At 44.1% G+C, this 16,216-nt stretch overlaps 1 protein-coding gene and 1 non-coding gene across 4 annotated transcripts in view; both read left to right on the forward strand.

The window, feature by feature from the left end:
* The window catches only part of TBC1D9 (TBC1 domain family member 9), a 106,656-nt gene that overhangs the window by 66,449 nt on the left and 23,991 nt on the right, over positions 1-16,216 (forward strand). For 2 of the 3 annotated variants that reach the window (XM_072976585.1, XM_072976588.1), the window contains exons 7-13: positions 2,600-2,806; positions 3,628-3,798; positions 4,630-4,780; positions 8,202-8,416; positions 10,287-10,404; positions 11,511-11,796; positions 12,095-12,224. In XM_072976585.1, coding sequence (XP_072832686.1) covers positions 2,600-2,806; positions 3,628-3,798; positions 4,630-4,780; positions 8,202-8,416; positions 10,287-10,404; positions 11,511-11,796; positions 12,095-12,224 — 1,278 coding nt within the window. Of the gene's footprint in view, positions 1-2,599; positions 2,807-3,627; positions 3,799-4,629; positions 4,781-8,201; positions 8,417-10,286; positions 10,405-11,510; positions 11,797-12,094; positions 12,225-13,099; positions 13,756-16,216 lie in introns of those variants that run through there. The other variant, XM_072976596.1, reaches the window with a different exon arrangement.
* Positions 1,208-1,279, forward strand: TRNAT-UGU (transfer RNA threonine (anticodon UGU)). The gene has a single exon. It is a non-coding gene; the product is annotated as a tRNA-Thr (tRNA).

Raw genomic sequence — 16,216 nt, forward strand, 5'->3', positions numbered from 1 at the left:
GTGTGTGTGTGTGTGTTGTAATTGACATGACATATTAGTTTCAGGCAGACAACATAGTGATTCAATATTTGTCAGTATTGCAGAATGATCACCACAGTAAGTCTAGTTAACATCTATCACCATACACAAAACTGTTACTGAAATTTTCTTGGTCAAGTCCTACCTGACTGCAGTAAAGCAGAGTAACTCGGACCGGCTAAGGAAACCCATCCTGGGATTAAGAATGTTCCGTAGATGTGTCATTTATGACTCTGAGTGAGTCATCACTCTGTTTATCCAGAGGGAACTGAGGAGCAGAGAGGGGCTGGAGCTGCTGTCCAGATGTCTGCTCTCCTGTTCCCCACCTCTCGGTGCGGTCCAGCTAACTCTCTGCACATGCCAGTGCAATTTACAGCACGATAATGAGAGCTCAGGGAACTGAGAGAGTGGTGGCTGATACCCTCAGCCCATTTTCTGCTTGCCAGTTTTCTCTAACAGGTAGTAAGGCAGAGATAATTCAGTCATATTTCAGCGTAAATCAGAGGAGGGACAATGGTGGGGGTAGTGTTTAGAAATAAAGCATTCTGTGGCTGGAGGATGCAGCTTTAACATGATGCTCAGTGAGACAGCAGTGCCCTTTCCTTTAACCTGATGAATCGCTGAAATATATTAATGGTAGATCCCTAATCTTGACTAATGGAAGAAGCAAAAGACTTAATGTAATTTTTATTACCTGTAGGTAATGATAATGACAGAAAGCAGTAGGGCGGGGCTCCCACCCACCAGCAAGTTTGTTTGAGCAGACACTGGTCTTTCTGTGAACTGAGTTAAACTGATTCTGTGAACTGAGTTAACTGTATTTATGATCCTACTAGACATAGGACTTTACACTTTGACTTCAGCAAGATCCACGTGGTGTCTGTGTTTTAGGCACAGAACTTGAACCTTTCATTCTTTTTGCATGTGTCATTTAGTCCCAGACACCTGGTGACCAAAAGAATCAGAAAAAAATCCGTTGGGAGAAAAGGAGTTTTTATAGGTCTTTTAAAATGAGGATTATTCAACACACATCTGAGGAGTCATGGGAAGATCCTTCTTATGATAAAGAGGTTGTTTTTGTTTTTGTTTTTCCATTTTTCTAGCTTCATTTGCATTGAGGAATAAACACTTTCATGTGCAACTCTGAGTATCTCAGAGGATTCCTTTAAAAATGTATAAATATGTGGGTGGGGGTATAGCTCAGTGGTAGAGCGTGTGCTTTGTATGCATGAGGTCCTGGGTTCAATCCCCAATACCTCCGTTAAGGGGGAAAAATGTATAAATATATATCTAACTCTATGTATGTATAAAATCTGAAGATGGAAGTCAGGTCCTGCAGGTTTCCCTTTATGGACCCCAGTAATCGCTGTTTTGCATTTGTGACCATGTAATTTTTTAGGTAACTCCAGTGGTTTCCTTAACCTTAAAGTTTTCAAAGTTCTGCTTTGGTGGTTCACATGAAAATGCTGATGAAAGGGCTGAAGTTGAACCTGTCTAGATGACTTACCAGTGGAAATGAAGAGGAGAAGGAAACTAAGTATTTAGTCAGAGCTGCTGCAAATAAACCACTGATCTAGGGCTGGCCTTGAGGCGTTCTTCCCAGCGGGCTAAAGGAAATACTTGTAATGCATTTATCCTAGTTTCCAGTTGATGAAAATCCTATTATAAAGCACCAAACACATGCCATCATTTCGAAGCTAAAGCAGATGCCCCCTTCCCTATTTTCCTCCCAGTGTGGTCGACTTACTCCACCACACACGCACACTCTCTCTCTCTCTCTCTCTCTCTCGCTGTCTCTGAGACACAACCACACACCTACACACACACCACCCCACCACACACACACACACAGAGTCAGCCGGTGCAGATAAGGTTGCAGTTAACTTGTTTACGTCATGTCTGTGCAAAATGGAGCCTTTAAAACTTTGAAGTGGTGGGAGGTGAGGGATGCCAAGCCCTGGGGTCTAAATGAGACATTTGACAAATTGGTGGTGTTTTGAAAGCCTTCTCCACATTAAGCTCTTTAAAAAGGAACCAGTATCATGTCTGTTTTCTGTCTCTTAAGGGTGATGTAGCAGCTAGGAGTTCTCTCTCTTACGGCTCCATGAAATTTTAATGAAAATCAAAGAATTCCTTCACAGCAAGGTTTATTCATCTTGGTGCCACTGACCTGGACTTGTCTTGGCCTGGGCGTTGTTGGGGCAGCTGCCCTGTGTCCTGTGCACTGCAGGATGTTTAACAGCATCCCTGTCCTCTACCTGCTGGGTGCCAGAGGTACCTTCCACTTGTGACAACTGAAAGTACCTCTAGATGTTGCCAGATGTCTCCTGGGGGGCAAAAATTATTCTCGATTTAGAACTACTGATTTAGAAAAACCAGCCAGATAATTCCAGCTCTACTTTGATTTGTTGTGAGCTGCTTTATTTTATGGGAACAGAGTTAAAGAATCTCAGCTTGCCTCAATAAAATATGGGTGGTTCCTATAGGACTTAAAAATGCTGTGTTCCTTCTTCGGTGCTGCTCAGAGATTGCTGTTGCATAATCCCCAGAAAGTAATGCTCTGTGTCCTCTTTCTTTTCAGGTGACGATTGTAGAAAAGGCAGACAGCTCCAGCGTGCTCCCCAGTCCCTTATCTATCAGCACCAGGAACAGGATGACCTTCCTGTTTGCCAATTTGAAAGACAGAGACTTTCTAGTGCAGAGGATCTCTGATTTCCTGCAACAAACGACCTCTAAAATATACTCGGACAAAGAATTTGCAGGAAGCTGCAACAGTTCAGATGATGAGGTCTGTGGAAGGCACCTGCGGGTGTTTTGGTTTGTCTTATTACTCTTCCCTGGAGGTGCTCACCTCCTTGTCCCGTTTCTTGGATCTTCAAGCTTTGCAGCTGTGCTAAGATGAACCACCTACCCTCTGCCCAGAGCAGTATCTCATTTAAATCTCATGGAGTTTGTATTTGGGATCATCTAGGGCTGGACAGAACCTTAGAGATCATCTGGTCTAACCCTCTTATTGCACTATTGATCTTGTTGGGAATGGTACAGAGGTCATTTATTATGATAAGATACGAATTGTATCCCCAGTTGAATTGAATCAGGCCCTGGACCAACATCCAGGGAAACTGAAGCCCTGAAAGTTATGTGACTAGCTCAAGTCATAGCACAAGTTACTGGTAGTTAAAGCAAGTTGTAAAAATAGTGAGCACACGAGTAACAGCCCTGCCCCTGTCCTCCTGCTCTAAGACTATGTGGACATTTTTGAGGCACCAGAAACTAGAGAGGAGGTGAGGGAGGTGGTCCCATAAGCGGTTGATTCAACCACAGTGTGCTTGGCATGCAGCATACTAATCAGAGAGATGTGTGGCCAACCAGCTTGTTGCAAAAATGCATCTAAAATACAGAGGATAAACAAACAAACAAACAAACACAAAGGAGACCTCTTTTGGGCATTGGCTCTGAGTCCCACGACCCCACCAAAGTGCTGGCTTGCTGCCTTTCTTCTGCTTTGTGATGTAGCAAGAAGCCTTGGGAGCCAAGCTGTTGGTATCTGTCCAGAGTAGATCCTACAGCCCAGACCATCCAGCAGCTTGCTCCTCTCTGCACCTGCAGGTGTACTCTCGGCCCAGCAGCCTGCTTTCCTCCAGCCCCCAGAGAAGCACCAGCTCTGACGCTGACGGAGAGCGCCAGTTCAACCTCAACGGCAACAGCGTCCCCACAGCCACCCAGACCCTGATGACCATGTATCGGCGGCGATCTCCTGAGGAGTTCAACCCGAAATTGGTGGGTGCCTCCTCCTCTTGCCCAGAATGTTCTTATATTAGAACCATAACGTTTGAAAAATACGCTCTTAATAAAAGCAAGCTCTTTTTTTTTTAAAACTTTGAAGTTGCTAAGTAATTAGATCTTAATTGTTCTCACAACCAAAAAGAAATGATAATTGAGTGACATGGTATGGTAGTATCATATTGCAGTATCTAGTAAATCAACACACTGTACACCTTAAAAAAATGTAAACTCAAATACGTCAATATAACACATTGTACACCTTAAAAATAAACTCATAAATCCGTCAACAGATACTTTCCTGCAAGTAAAGCAGATTTTGTCAAATATGTCATTAGGTTTCAGAGTGGCTTCTTCACGGAAGGAGGTGAGTTAGAGACAGTACAGATGACTTTTTTTGGTCATATTTTTAACTTTTTTATGTGTATTTAAAAAATTGAAGTACAGTTTTGATTTACAATCTTGTGTTTTACTGTTGTTTAATTAACCAACAAATAAGGACATAATTTCTCAGACCACATTTTAAAAACATCAGCTCACTTCCACTTGGAGATGTGGACATAAAGCCATAAATGTGGTTTGCACTCTGCTGACCCATCTCAGGTAAGCGGAATTCTGACTCTGGTACAGGAAGCGTCACGGCAGAACCACAGGCTGTGATCAGTCAGGGAAGGACCCCAGAAGATCTGAGTCCTTTATCCTCATGTCCATTCTGTCCAGAACTCAGCCGCTGTGTTCACTAAGGAAGATGTTCTGACCTTCCATCGAACTTCTCCTTACCGTCCTCAGGTACTTTGGGATGTACTGATGTTTCATTATCCCTTTCAGGCCAAAGAATTTTTGAAGGAGCAGGCCTGGAAGATTCACTTTGCCGAGTACGGGCAAGGGATCTGCATGTACCGCACAGAAAAGACGCGGGAGCTGGTGCTGAAGGGCGTCCCAGAGAGCATGCGCGGGGAGCTCTGGCTGCTGCTGTCAGGTACGGCCGGCGAGGGTGGGAGCACCGGCCCCAGAGCCCTCGGGGCCGTCGTGCACCAGGGCCCTTTCACCACGTCGGCCCCCCATTCAGGGCTAAATTGTCGTCCCTTGCCAGAGTCTTGAAACCCCCCATGACTCTTCCCTCCATAAAAACACAGGACACGTATTCAACAGATGTTGAAGCCACCATCCCTTCAGTCCCCGTAACCTCTTCCATTTTTCCTCTAACTCTTTTTAGGGACAAACAGAGCCCAAAGAGAAAGAGTAGCATTCTTTGTGATTTTTAGAGTCTTCTTTTTTTTTCCCTTTTTCAGCTGTGTCAGCTTCATTGAGGATGATTAAATGTGGCACTTGTCCAGATCAGTCGTTGGGGTGGGGAAGAGGGTAGAAATGGAGGAATAAGAGAACCTCGCTGATGAGTTTTGGCTTCTCTTGATTTTGCGGGTTCTCACTGGAGACAGGGAAGAGAGGCCGGAATGGGCTCTGGAGCTAAAAGCCTACCTGGATTATACTTACACTCCAAGCTGGAGATGCTGGGAAGGACAGAAGGGGATGATCCCAGAGCCGTGGGAGAGGTGTGTCCATCTTCACAGGGCCACCACTAGGCTTATGCCCAATATGATGCCATCCCGTTAAACCTCTGAGTCCGCTACAGAAGCCAGGGGTCCTTTGGGGCTAACCCCATCACTCCTTCCTCCCAGCCTCAAGCGTTTCGTGTATCCCAGGGATCTGTTCTGTCACAAACATCAGAGCATTTCTTTGGGTGTCACCAGTCTTGCCTTTAATATATAAATCAGTTGCTCTACCTGATTAGAGGGCTGAAATGGAATCGTTTTATATACGATATAATCGATTTATATACGATAAAAGAAGCCTTTTATATAGGCTCATGTGAAAATTTTTATTTGAACCTGAGCTGGTCTGACACAAGTGCTTATATCAAAACCTTTTATTTTAAAGATGACATTAAAATGAAAAGAATAGTTACCAGACTTACAAGAAAGCCTTAAAGAAAAAACTCATAGCTCTTTCTAAAAGTAGATATAAATGGTAATTACCAATGAGCTGTTTTAACAGCTCAGAAGTAGGAGTAGAGAATCCTGAAAAATAATTGGTCTTCTCTGTTTCATGTAAAACTGGTTTATTCTGTCCTCATTTACATATCTTGTTTTTCATTTGCCACAAGTGGACCAGCCACAGCTCCTCATTTACAAATCCAAATTTGAGTCAAATTGTCTCTAATTTCCAGTCCATCTCAAGAAGATCCTTACCGTCCAGTCTGCCATCTTTCCTGTGTTTGGTGAGCTACTCACCTGACAGCCTGATTCAGATCGCTGCTGCAGTGAACAAAACAATTCCATTTTCATCTTCCTTACTTAAATGGGAAGTTACTTACAGCTGCATTTTAGATGAAAATGAAACTCACGGTGGGCACTGGGAAACAGGATACAGCAGTCCACAGCCTTGTAGAGCCCTGTTTAGAGTTAGACCCAGTGTTTTCCTTTTTTTTTAACTTTTTTTGGGGGGGGCAGGTAATTAGGTATATTTATTTTGTTTTTGGAGGAGGTGCTGGGAATTGAACCCAGGGCTTCATTCATGCTAAGCATGCGCTTTACCACTTGAACTATACCCTCCCACCCGGCCCCCATGTTTTCTTTAACTGTGAAGGGCTGCATGAGGCCAGCGGTGAAGCAGTGTACACACCACGTTTGTTGGGTATAGAAGTGAGCCCATGTTTCCACCCAGTGCACCGGGGGGTGGGTAGGGTTCACGCGGAGGCCAGCTTGACCACAGGGAGAGCCCAGCCTCCTGGGACCTGCCCTGCTTCCCATGACTCTGAGAGCCACTGTCCCAGGACCTGGCTTGGCTACCCACTAAAGTGAGTGCAGGCCTGATGGCAAGAAGTGCTTGGAAACCATCCTTGAAAAGAGTGCAGAAGCTAGTGTTAAGCTAGTGTTAAGTCAACCAGACTGCCTTTCTGGGGCAGGTGTGAGTGATGAGGCTGGCTCTCTGGGTGACCGTCAGAGACAAGGAGTGAGTAAGCCCAGGGGCTCTAATTTCTAGTCAGTTTACCCTGTCATTAAGTACGTGTGTGTTTGTGTGTGTGTATAGATAACATATATATATATATATATATATATATATATATATATATATACACACACATATTTAATTATATAATATGTACATATATGTATGTATTTTCTATGTATATTTATGTGTGTGTGTGTATATATATAATTTATACATACTTGGATTATATTTAACTAGATTTAGATTAAGTTATTTGCATCCAGGTTTTTCTGTGCTCAGGAGTCTTAAAGGGGGAGGATATAGCTCAGTGGTAGAAGGCATGTGTAGAGATCCTGGGTTCAGTCCTCAGTATCTCCATTAAAGTAAATAAATAAACCTAATTACCCCCCCCCCAAAAAGGAAGCAAAAACTTTAAAAAAGAACTTAAAATGGAAGTATCTCAAAGCAGTGATTCTCACCACCACCTGGCCCTCATCCCCACCCCTGCGGGGCTCCCCTCGGTGGCAGGGGCCCGTCACTGCAATTTTAAACATCCCTCCAGGTATCTGAACCCCACCTCCTCTTCACTAAGACTGTTTGAGACCTTCGAAGCTTGCACCTTAACAAACAATTTCCAGACTTGTTTTGAGACGCAGCACCTCCTTTTTCAAGTGAACGCCTAAGGAAGAGCCCCGTCAAATGCAAGCAGAGCTCCGTGGTTGAGGGGAGGGCTGAGACCCGTGAGGCCTCAGCTCGGCTCAGTCCGCCCACCTCCCTGCCCTTCTCCGAGCAGCCCCTCGGGATAGTCGGGGGAGTTCCTTGAAACACAGCTTTTAGGGTGGAAACCTCTACCTGAGGGAGGTTTCTCGTATTCTTTAATCATCATCATTTTTTACTGAAGTATAGTTGATTCACAATATTGTGTTAGTTTCGGGTGTACAGCAGAGTGATTCAGTTATTTTTTTCTGATTACGTTCCATTATGGCTTATTACAAGATACTGAATACGGTTCCCTGTGCTGTGCAGTAGGTCCTTGTTGCTTATCTATTTTATGTATGACTTCTATCTGTCAGTCCCGTACTCCTGTTTTACCCCTCCCCGCCTTTCCCCTTTGGTAACCACAAGCTTCTCTGGCTGTGAGTCTACTTCTGAGTTGCATGTGGATTCATTTGTATTACTTTTTAGAGTCCACACATGAGTGGTAGCATATAGTATAGGGAGGTTTTGAAATAGAAGAGGAAGAGGGAGGGAAGCCAGGAATGAACTGACAGCCTGGCCGTGACTGCAGCACACGCACCATCGTGGGATGTCCCCGTCACCTCACGCGGGTCCTCTGAGGGGCGGGGAAGGCCGCGAGGCTGGGGGTCCGCTTCCACTTTCTGACGCTGGGTCTGGTGGGTGTTTCCCAGGCGCCATCAACGAGAAGGCCACACACCCCGGATACTACGAAGACCTTGTGGAGAAGTCCATGGGGAAGTACAACCTCGCCACGGAGGAGATTGAGAGGGACCTCCACCGCTCCCTCCCAGAGCACCCGGCTTTCCAGAACGAGATGGGCATCGCTGCCCTGAGGAGAGTCCTAACAGCTTACGCTTTCCGGAACCCTAACATAGGGTATTGCCAGGTGAATGTCACAGACGGGTGACACGGCTTTAAAGAAAAGACGTGTTATTAGCCACTGAGGAATGAGCAGAAAGGCTTCATGGCCGAGAGAGCTGTTGCTGCACGAGGGTCTCTCAACCTTGGTGCTGTTGGCCTTGGGGACTGGATAATTCTTTGTGTGGGGCTGTCCTGTAGGATGTTAAATAACATTCCTGTTTAATAACATGTTTAATAGTATCTACCCACTAAATGCCAGTAGAACCCCCTAATTGTGACAACTAAAATGTCTTTAGATGTTGCCAGACGTCCCCCAGGGAGCAAAGTCTCCCTGGGCTGAGAACCACTGAACTGAGCAGAGGAACCACGATACAGGAGTGTCCTTCCTGGACCCATCACCCTCTGGTGACCTGCCTGGTCGCTAGCTAGTCGTGAGCACTCCCGGGTACCTACCTGTCCTTTATTTCTGGATTCTAGGTTCCATGCTGCTCCTCCTTTGCATCTTCTAAGCAATTAGTGACCTTGAGAATGTAACTTTTATGTGCTATGGTTATATTTTAATGCACAGTAAAATAAATACTTAATTCAATATGAAAAAGATGTTGCTCATACACCAGCTAAAATGATCGTTTGTACTAGTGCCACAGTTTGGGAAGCTCCAAGATAATGTGACCTTAGATTTAAAGGCTACATATACAGAGAGGTCTTCTCTGACTGTCTAGCTAAATGCTAAAGCAGGCTTAATTCCTCTGTACACACACGCGCGCGCAGAGCACAGGCCTCCTTGTACCACGTTATTTTATCTTTTTGATAGCACTTAATTTAAATACACCCCCAAATTAATGCATCAACTTTTACATCTTTGTTCTGTCTCTCTGACCCAAGCATTTATGCCCTGTGAGACTTGTCACCACTGTGTCCCCGTCTTTCCCCAGTACCTAGTCCAGAGCCTGATACCAAGGAGACTCCCAAAAGAACTTACCTTGACTGAATGATTCAGGCACTAACAGTGACCATGGTCATGTACTAGGCAGGTTAATCATCAAGTGGAATTTTAATAATGGTTTCACCTGGGAACATACTGCGTAAGGCTTACAAGAAAGAGCCTATTAGACCAAAATTCCTTTTTTGACATTTATATCGTAGAAGCCTGATGAACACTTACTGGTTTCTAGAAGATCAAAAGCAGTCCAGAAGTGAGTTGGCTTCTAATATAATAGAGTTCATATTTATCTTTTGATCTTCCTCTTTTTAATTAAAGGGACTATTAAAGTAGTTGAGCCTTGAGTGGTTATGAGCTGTCTGATAATATCTTTTAATAAAGTCGGTTACTTTAGAATTAAATTCCTGTTACTTATCACCTTCCATCCTTATCCAGATGGAAATAGTGGGCGAGAACTCCAACTCTGAAAGGTTCCATTGTTCTCTGAGGAGAGCCTCAAGCCATGTGTACTCAGTTATAGAAACAATTATGGAAGATTAAAAAGGAAATATTTACCTCACTGAATTGAGGATTAAAAACAAGGAGATTTCAGCAGGTTCAAAGCTTTGTCAAAGGGCCTTTGGACCAAGTTCTTGAATGAGGGTTTGCATGTGTCGGGGGCTCAGGCCTTGGTGAATGCTGGTGTTCATGGAGGCCCTTTAAAGTTAACAGGTTCAAGGACTAAGAGTTTTTACATTTTTAAAAGGTCGTAAAGAAAACAAAACTCAGAGGAATATGTGCATATCCCTTGCAAAGCCTTTAAATATTTATTATGTGTTTTTCTTATGGAAGAAGTTTGCTGGCCCCTTGGGACTAACTTGGTCACCTTTTAGGTTAACAAAATGGCTTCTATGTTCACATGTGTCTGATGTATTTAAAACGTGTTTCATGACTTCTTCTTTCACTCATTCAGGCCATGAACATTGTCACATCAGTGCTGCTGCTTTATGCCAAAGAGGAGGAAGCTTTCTGGCTGCTGGTGGCTTTGTGTGAACGCATGCTTCCTGATTACTACAACACCAGGGTGGTTGGTATGTGGTGATGCAGCTCACATTTTAACCCTTATCTCACAGGAAGGTGTTTCTAGAGCCAGGATATCATTTCCAGGCACCATTAGCCAAAAGAGTTTTAGACTAATCCAGTTTTCCAAAATGGGGATGAGAGGCTTGAATCAATGCACGTGGTACCCAAAGGAGCTCCACAGAGCTTAGGAGAGTATACATGTATCACCTCGACGGAAACTGTTTCCTAAGACACCTGATGTGGGTGTCACTCTGTGGCACGTGAGAGCTACACCAAGCACACAGATCATCAACCCAAAAAGGTTTAGCAATTCTTTCATGAGGAGGATGGAATCTACAAAAGGCAGAAGTATTCAAAAAAGGAATGGAGACAATAGCATATAAAATGTTGCCAAAGCTAAGTTTCTAAGGTATTTTTTGGAACTGGTTTCTTTGCAAAGCAAACAACAATGGGGAACATTTAAATAAATTATAATCCTCTCACGTGTTAGACATTCATTTTAGCAGGACACACTTCTCATTGCTGGTGTAGGAAAATGTATGCTTTACGTGTCCCTCTTGCGTTCTGTCTTCATTTCTAAACTTCTGCACAGTAATTTAAATCATTGGAAGTACTCTCCAGAAATATCAGGACGTCGATCATGAGTGTGTTCAGCTGGAACGCTTTTAAGTTTAAAAAGCAATCATTTAAAGAAACAATTCCTGTGTGAGGACCACGCATCCAAAAGAGCAATTTGTTTTTAAAAGAGTTTGCCAAGAAATGAAGCTACTTAGATATACTTTTCATGCCTAACCAAACATTTATGTTGCCAACAAAATAAAGAATTGTGTGTCATGAAAATTTTGTAAACTGACCCTTCCAACAGTCCTTGTAATTGTCATGCTATTGCTCCTTTCTGGTAGAGAGCCAGGACAGGAAGACCTCCCAGGAAGAGAAGAGGCAGCCTCTGGTGACTTGGCTGTGCCGACATCTTGGTCTAGTAACGTAGTAACTGGAGTTCTGTCTTGGCAGCAATTGTGAACTGGCTGGTTTTAGTCAGGCCATTGGATTGGGTGCATTCGTGAGAAGCTGTAGTTGGTTAACCCGTGACTTCTGGTGTCCACCCCCGCTACAGGTGCCCTGGTGGACCAGGGTGTCTTCGAGGAGCTCGCCCGAGACTATGTCCCACAGCTGTACGACTGCATGCAGGACCTGGGCGTGATTTCCACCATCTCCCTGTCCTGGTTCCTCACCCTGTTTCTCAGCGTGATGCCGTTTGAGAGTGCAGTTGTAGTTGTCGACTGTTTCTTCTATGAAGGAATCAAAGTGATATTCCAGTTGGCCCTGGCTGTGCTGGATGCAAATGTGGACAAACTTTTGAACTGCAAGGATGACGGGGAGGCCATGACCGTTCTGGGAAGGTATTTCACTTGGAGAACCACCTCTGGGCTTTCTTCCCTGTGCTCTCCATCTGTCTGTCTCCTTGGTTTCATGAGTCTTCATTGCCCACATAATTCATGAGTCAAAATGCCCACTTCTCTCTGTGGCCGAGGATTTATTTTCATATGCTCTGTCTTAAAGTGAAGGGAAGTTCATTCTGCTCTTAAGGAAATTCTAGTCCATTGTTTTAATGTGCAGAATTTGGAGAAAATGGCTGGACAACTGTAAAAGGAGAAATTCCAGGTTAGCCTCCCAGTGACTCCCAATTCCTTCTTCCAGGTACTTGGACAGCGTGACCAATAAAGACAGCACGCTGCCTCCCATCCCTCACCTCCACTCCCTGCTCAGTGATGACGTGGAGCCCTACCCGGAGGTCGACATCTTCAGACTCATCAGAACGTCCTATGAGGTAGGTCTGGTTTCCTGCCTGAGTGTTCCAGCACTCTGAGTGCTAGGAGGGGCTCAGCCAGACGGGGCCACGCACTTCATTGCTAACCCAGGATATACTCGCTTCCTTCCACCTTCTGAGAACTTGTTGCTGAAGCAAGCAGCTACCTGCCACCTGCCAGCTTTGAGCTGAGGGGGTCTAGCACCACGGAGCAAGTGGCATGAGCAACTCTGTGCTGTGCCCACCCTGACGCCTGATCACGCAGCAGCTTGTGTTCAGCTCTGGTTGGGGAGGGGCTGTTGAAAGCGGGAGTGGGGAGGTTGACCTGTACAAATCAGTTCACTTCCTGTGCTCATGTCAAGTCCTTAGATCTTCTGGGAAGCAGACAAGCCAATCCTTTTCAGTCCGAGGCATGTAGGATACTCTAGAGCATCCTGGAGAAGAACCAGAGTCCTAGGATTTCTCCAAAGTTGCTTGGCCTGGGTTGGGAGGGCGCCTCCCGGTCCTTGATGCCCTCCAGACCTGGTCTTGAATCCCAGAATAGAACTAACGGGCGTCCAGGGGAGAAGGACCCAGCGCGCTGCGTACCCCTCAGCTCTCGGGGTGTGTAGAGCCCCCGCAGGCTCAGTGCCCGTAACGCCTCCTGGTTTGTTCGCTTCCTGATTGTTAAGAAAGAGTGTGAGTGTTCTGCTGAGAGCACTGTGCCGTCTGTAGGTGTTTTGGGATCGTGTGACCAGTGATTGTCAGCATTTCAATGAGCAACAACCTGGATAAGGGAGAAATGGTGAGGGACAGGCTGAGGTCATAAAGTCTCACTTAAACAGAGTAAAAATGTGGTGCTTTTTTTTTTCTGCATATACATGCATATATTCGTTTCGTTTTTTTTTTCTTTAAAGGTTATTACAAGACACTAATGAACTCATCATCTACAGAACAGAAACAGATTCACAGACGTAGTAAATAATCTTACAGTGCCTGAGGGGAAGGGGGTGGGAAGGGATAAATTTGAGAGTTTGAGATTTGCAAATGTTAACCACTATATATAAAATAGATTTTAAAAAACCAAGTTTCTTTAGTTTAGCACGAGGAAAAATGTGGTGCTTTAAAAAACAATTGGTACGGCTCTGGAAGCCTTTTCAGAAATATGCATCCTTAACTCATAATGGGAGAAAGACTGGTAAATTATTATTTAAAAAATTTTTTGTTGGTACCCCATATACATTGTAAACCAAACACTTTTGCTATGTTTTAAAATCATAAAATTTGTGTATGTTAATAATAAAAAATGTAGAAACTGTGGGAAAATATCAAGGGAAAAACTGTATCCTGTGAGCATCTCACCATGTTTCCCTCAAAAAAGTTTTTATATTTGCATTTTAAGCTTAGAAACAAGTTTTTACTGAAAAGTGTTTTGTAACAGTCCATTTTCACTTTAAATATATCACCAGCATTCTCTAATATTTAATGTATTGTTTGCAGGTTTTCATAGCTCCTCAATATTCTGCTTTCATGAGGTGTCAAAACTTACTTGGCTGGTCCTTTTTGTTGGACATTTTCTGTGTTTATTTTCACATTTTCAGTACCATACGGCAAATTCACATGCTATTATTCCATGTATATCTATGACATGATATGTATGATATTATATGTTATATGATAAACTTGTACACAAACAACACATCTCTGATTATTTTCTTAGAGTCCGTTCTTAGGAATAGATTCACAGCAGAGGATCAAAAAGTATCAATTATTTCTAAGCTCCTGGCACAATTTTCTATAAAAATTGTCCCAAATTATATTTCCTCTAGTAGAGATTAAGGATGGCTGTTTCACTTCATCCTCTCCAAAACTGGTTATCATCATAATGCATTTAAAAAATGAATCATTGCCCTAGGACTTGTGGATGGTCCTCTGTCGGAAATTTTGGATGATTGTTTTTCCAGAAAAAGAGCCCATGTGATTAAAGGCGATAGTTATTATTGTAGCTGGGGGTGGTTTTTCTAAAGGCATCTCCTAAAACCTTTACTGTGAAGAGAATTCTAGACCAAAGTAATAAAGCTTGGTATGTGGAAACTCAGCTTTGTTCTTGACAGCAGATAAGCGGACATCTTGCTGAGGTCAGCGCCTGGCCCATTTTTAATGAGAGAGAGAGGAGAATGGAGCCACGACCAGGGCTGGTTTCCACTTCCACCCCGCACGGTGGCCGTAGGCTGCCAGACACCCTATCGCAGGTCACAGCAGCGGTTTCCTTCCTTTGCCTGGAAAGACAGCCCCGTGTCTTTGCACCAGAGCCTATATTTCCAGGTCTTTCAACGCATGACGACTGGTTTTTTGTTTTCTCTGCTTAGTGTTGCCATTCTGCTCATCAGTTTCCAGTGGCTTCCCGATGCCCTATAGGTCATCCTAAAGAAAACACTACAGACCTTGCCTTTTTTCCCCTCCTAGCTGTTAGGTTGGTGGTTCTGCCTGTGCATTAAAATCACTCAAACTTTTTCTTAAAGCCAAACTTTTAAAAATACAAATTTCTAGGCTCCATTCTAGACCAGTTAAATCTGTATCTCTGGCATAAGGCCTAAGAATGAGTATTTTTTAAAAGTTCCCAGGTGATCGCAGAGCCCGGTGAGGGCTGAGAACGCGGAATGCAGAGCTGCCCTAGACGCAGAATGGGGCCACTTAGATGCAGACGCCGGTTATAACCTGGTTAGGACCGTGGCATGACACCGCGTTCTGAGACATGCTACTTCTTTCTTTCTGTGCTTCAGGATCATCAGGAAACTAGAAACAGGAAAAATACCAAAAGCACATTCAGCCTTGAGCTCTGATCAGGGGTGCCCCAGGTGGCTGCACATTGGTCAGCCTTCTCCTGATGAGTAGAGATGATAACTCTGCTCATAAATGCCTTGTAGGAAAAATCTCCATCATCGTTAAGTTCTCCCAAGCCCCTGCTGGAAGGAGTTGTACGGACCATTTGAGAGACAGTTCTCTTCTGTGTGGGCCTGTGTGTGAGGCGCTGCACTTTCATTAGAGCTATGCAGAAGAAGAAGACCCAGTCCCAGCCTTCAAGGCTGACTCACAGACTGAGACGAGCCTCTGGAAGGCGCTGGGGCACGTTAATAAAAGCCCTTAGAGCAGACACACGACCAGAGGTTCTTCTTGTTCAAGATGACCCAGCCTGGTGGGTTTAATCTCAGAAATGTTAAGCAGGCAAAAGAGGTGGCTGATAAAACACAAGGAGGAGTTTGTGCAGAAGGACAGACGGTTTTGAAAGCTCAGAATAATATGTCGGGCTTACTGATGATGACAAAAATAGCTGCCACTCATGGAGAGCCTGCCGGCGCTTCCCAGACAGCCCCACCAGGTGAATGTTAACACACTTTAAGGTGAAAATGTAAGTTCAGAGAGGTTGAGCTAGTTTTTCAAAGACACAGAAAGTGGCAGAGTCAGGAGCCAAATAAAGTGCCCTGGCATTAAATCCAGAGCCAATAGGATTTGTCTGGATAGAACAGAGATGAAATTGAAGACATACATATGGACATGAGGTCAGTTGGTCCAATACAGGCTGGTTAGTGGGGAGTCTTGAAACCACTAATCGATTTGCAAGGCCCCCAACAGCCACTGGAAACTAAGGGGAGTTTTTCTTCAAGTACATTATTTCTGAAGCTCCTTGTGCAATAAATTGGAGTGGGGAGAACTAAAGGAATAGACTAAGAAGGGAGATACTACAGTTATGTCAGTGCGAGAAGGCCCAAGAGATGCAAAAAACAGTGTGTGTCTATTCATTTATTCAGAAAATCTTTAAAATTTCATAATGCTTGGCCTCGGAGATGTGAATTGGTGAGAATTTGGTGTGAATTTTCTTCTTTCTTCACTTTTAATGTATAGGTATTTTCAAGCACAGTATAAGTCAAAAGGATAATATAATGCATTTCCATTAACCCATCGCCCAGTCCCAACAGTAAACAACATCTTCCCGATTTCTGTTTCATCTAACGCCTTCTTCTTCTTTTTCTGGT

The sequence above is a fragment of the Vicugna pacos genome, chromosome 2, assembly GCF_048564905.1.
Source record: "Vicugna pacos chromosome 2, VicPac4, whole genome shotgun sequence".
Classification (NCBI taxonomy): domain Eukaryota; kingdom Metazoa; phylum Chordata; class Mammalia; order Artiodactyla; family Camelidae; genus Vicugna; species Vicugna pacos.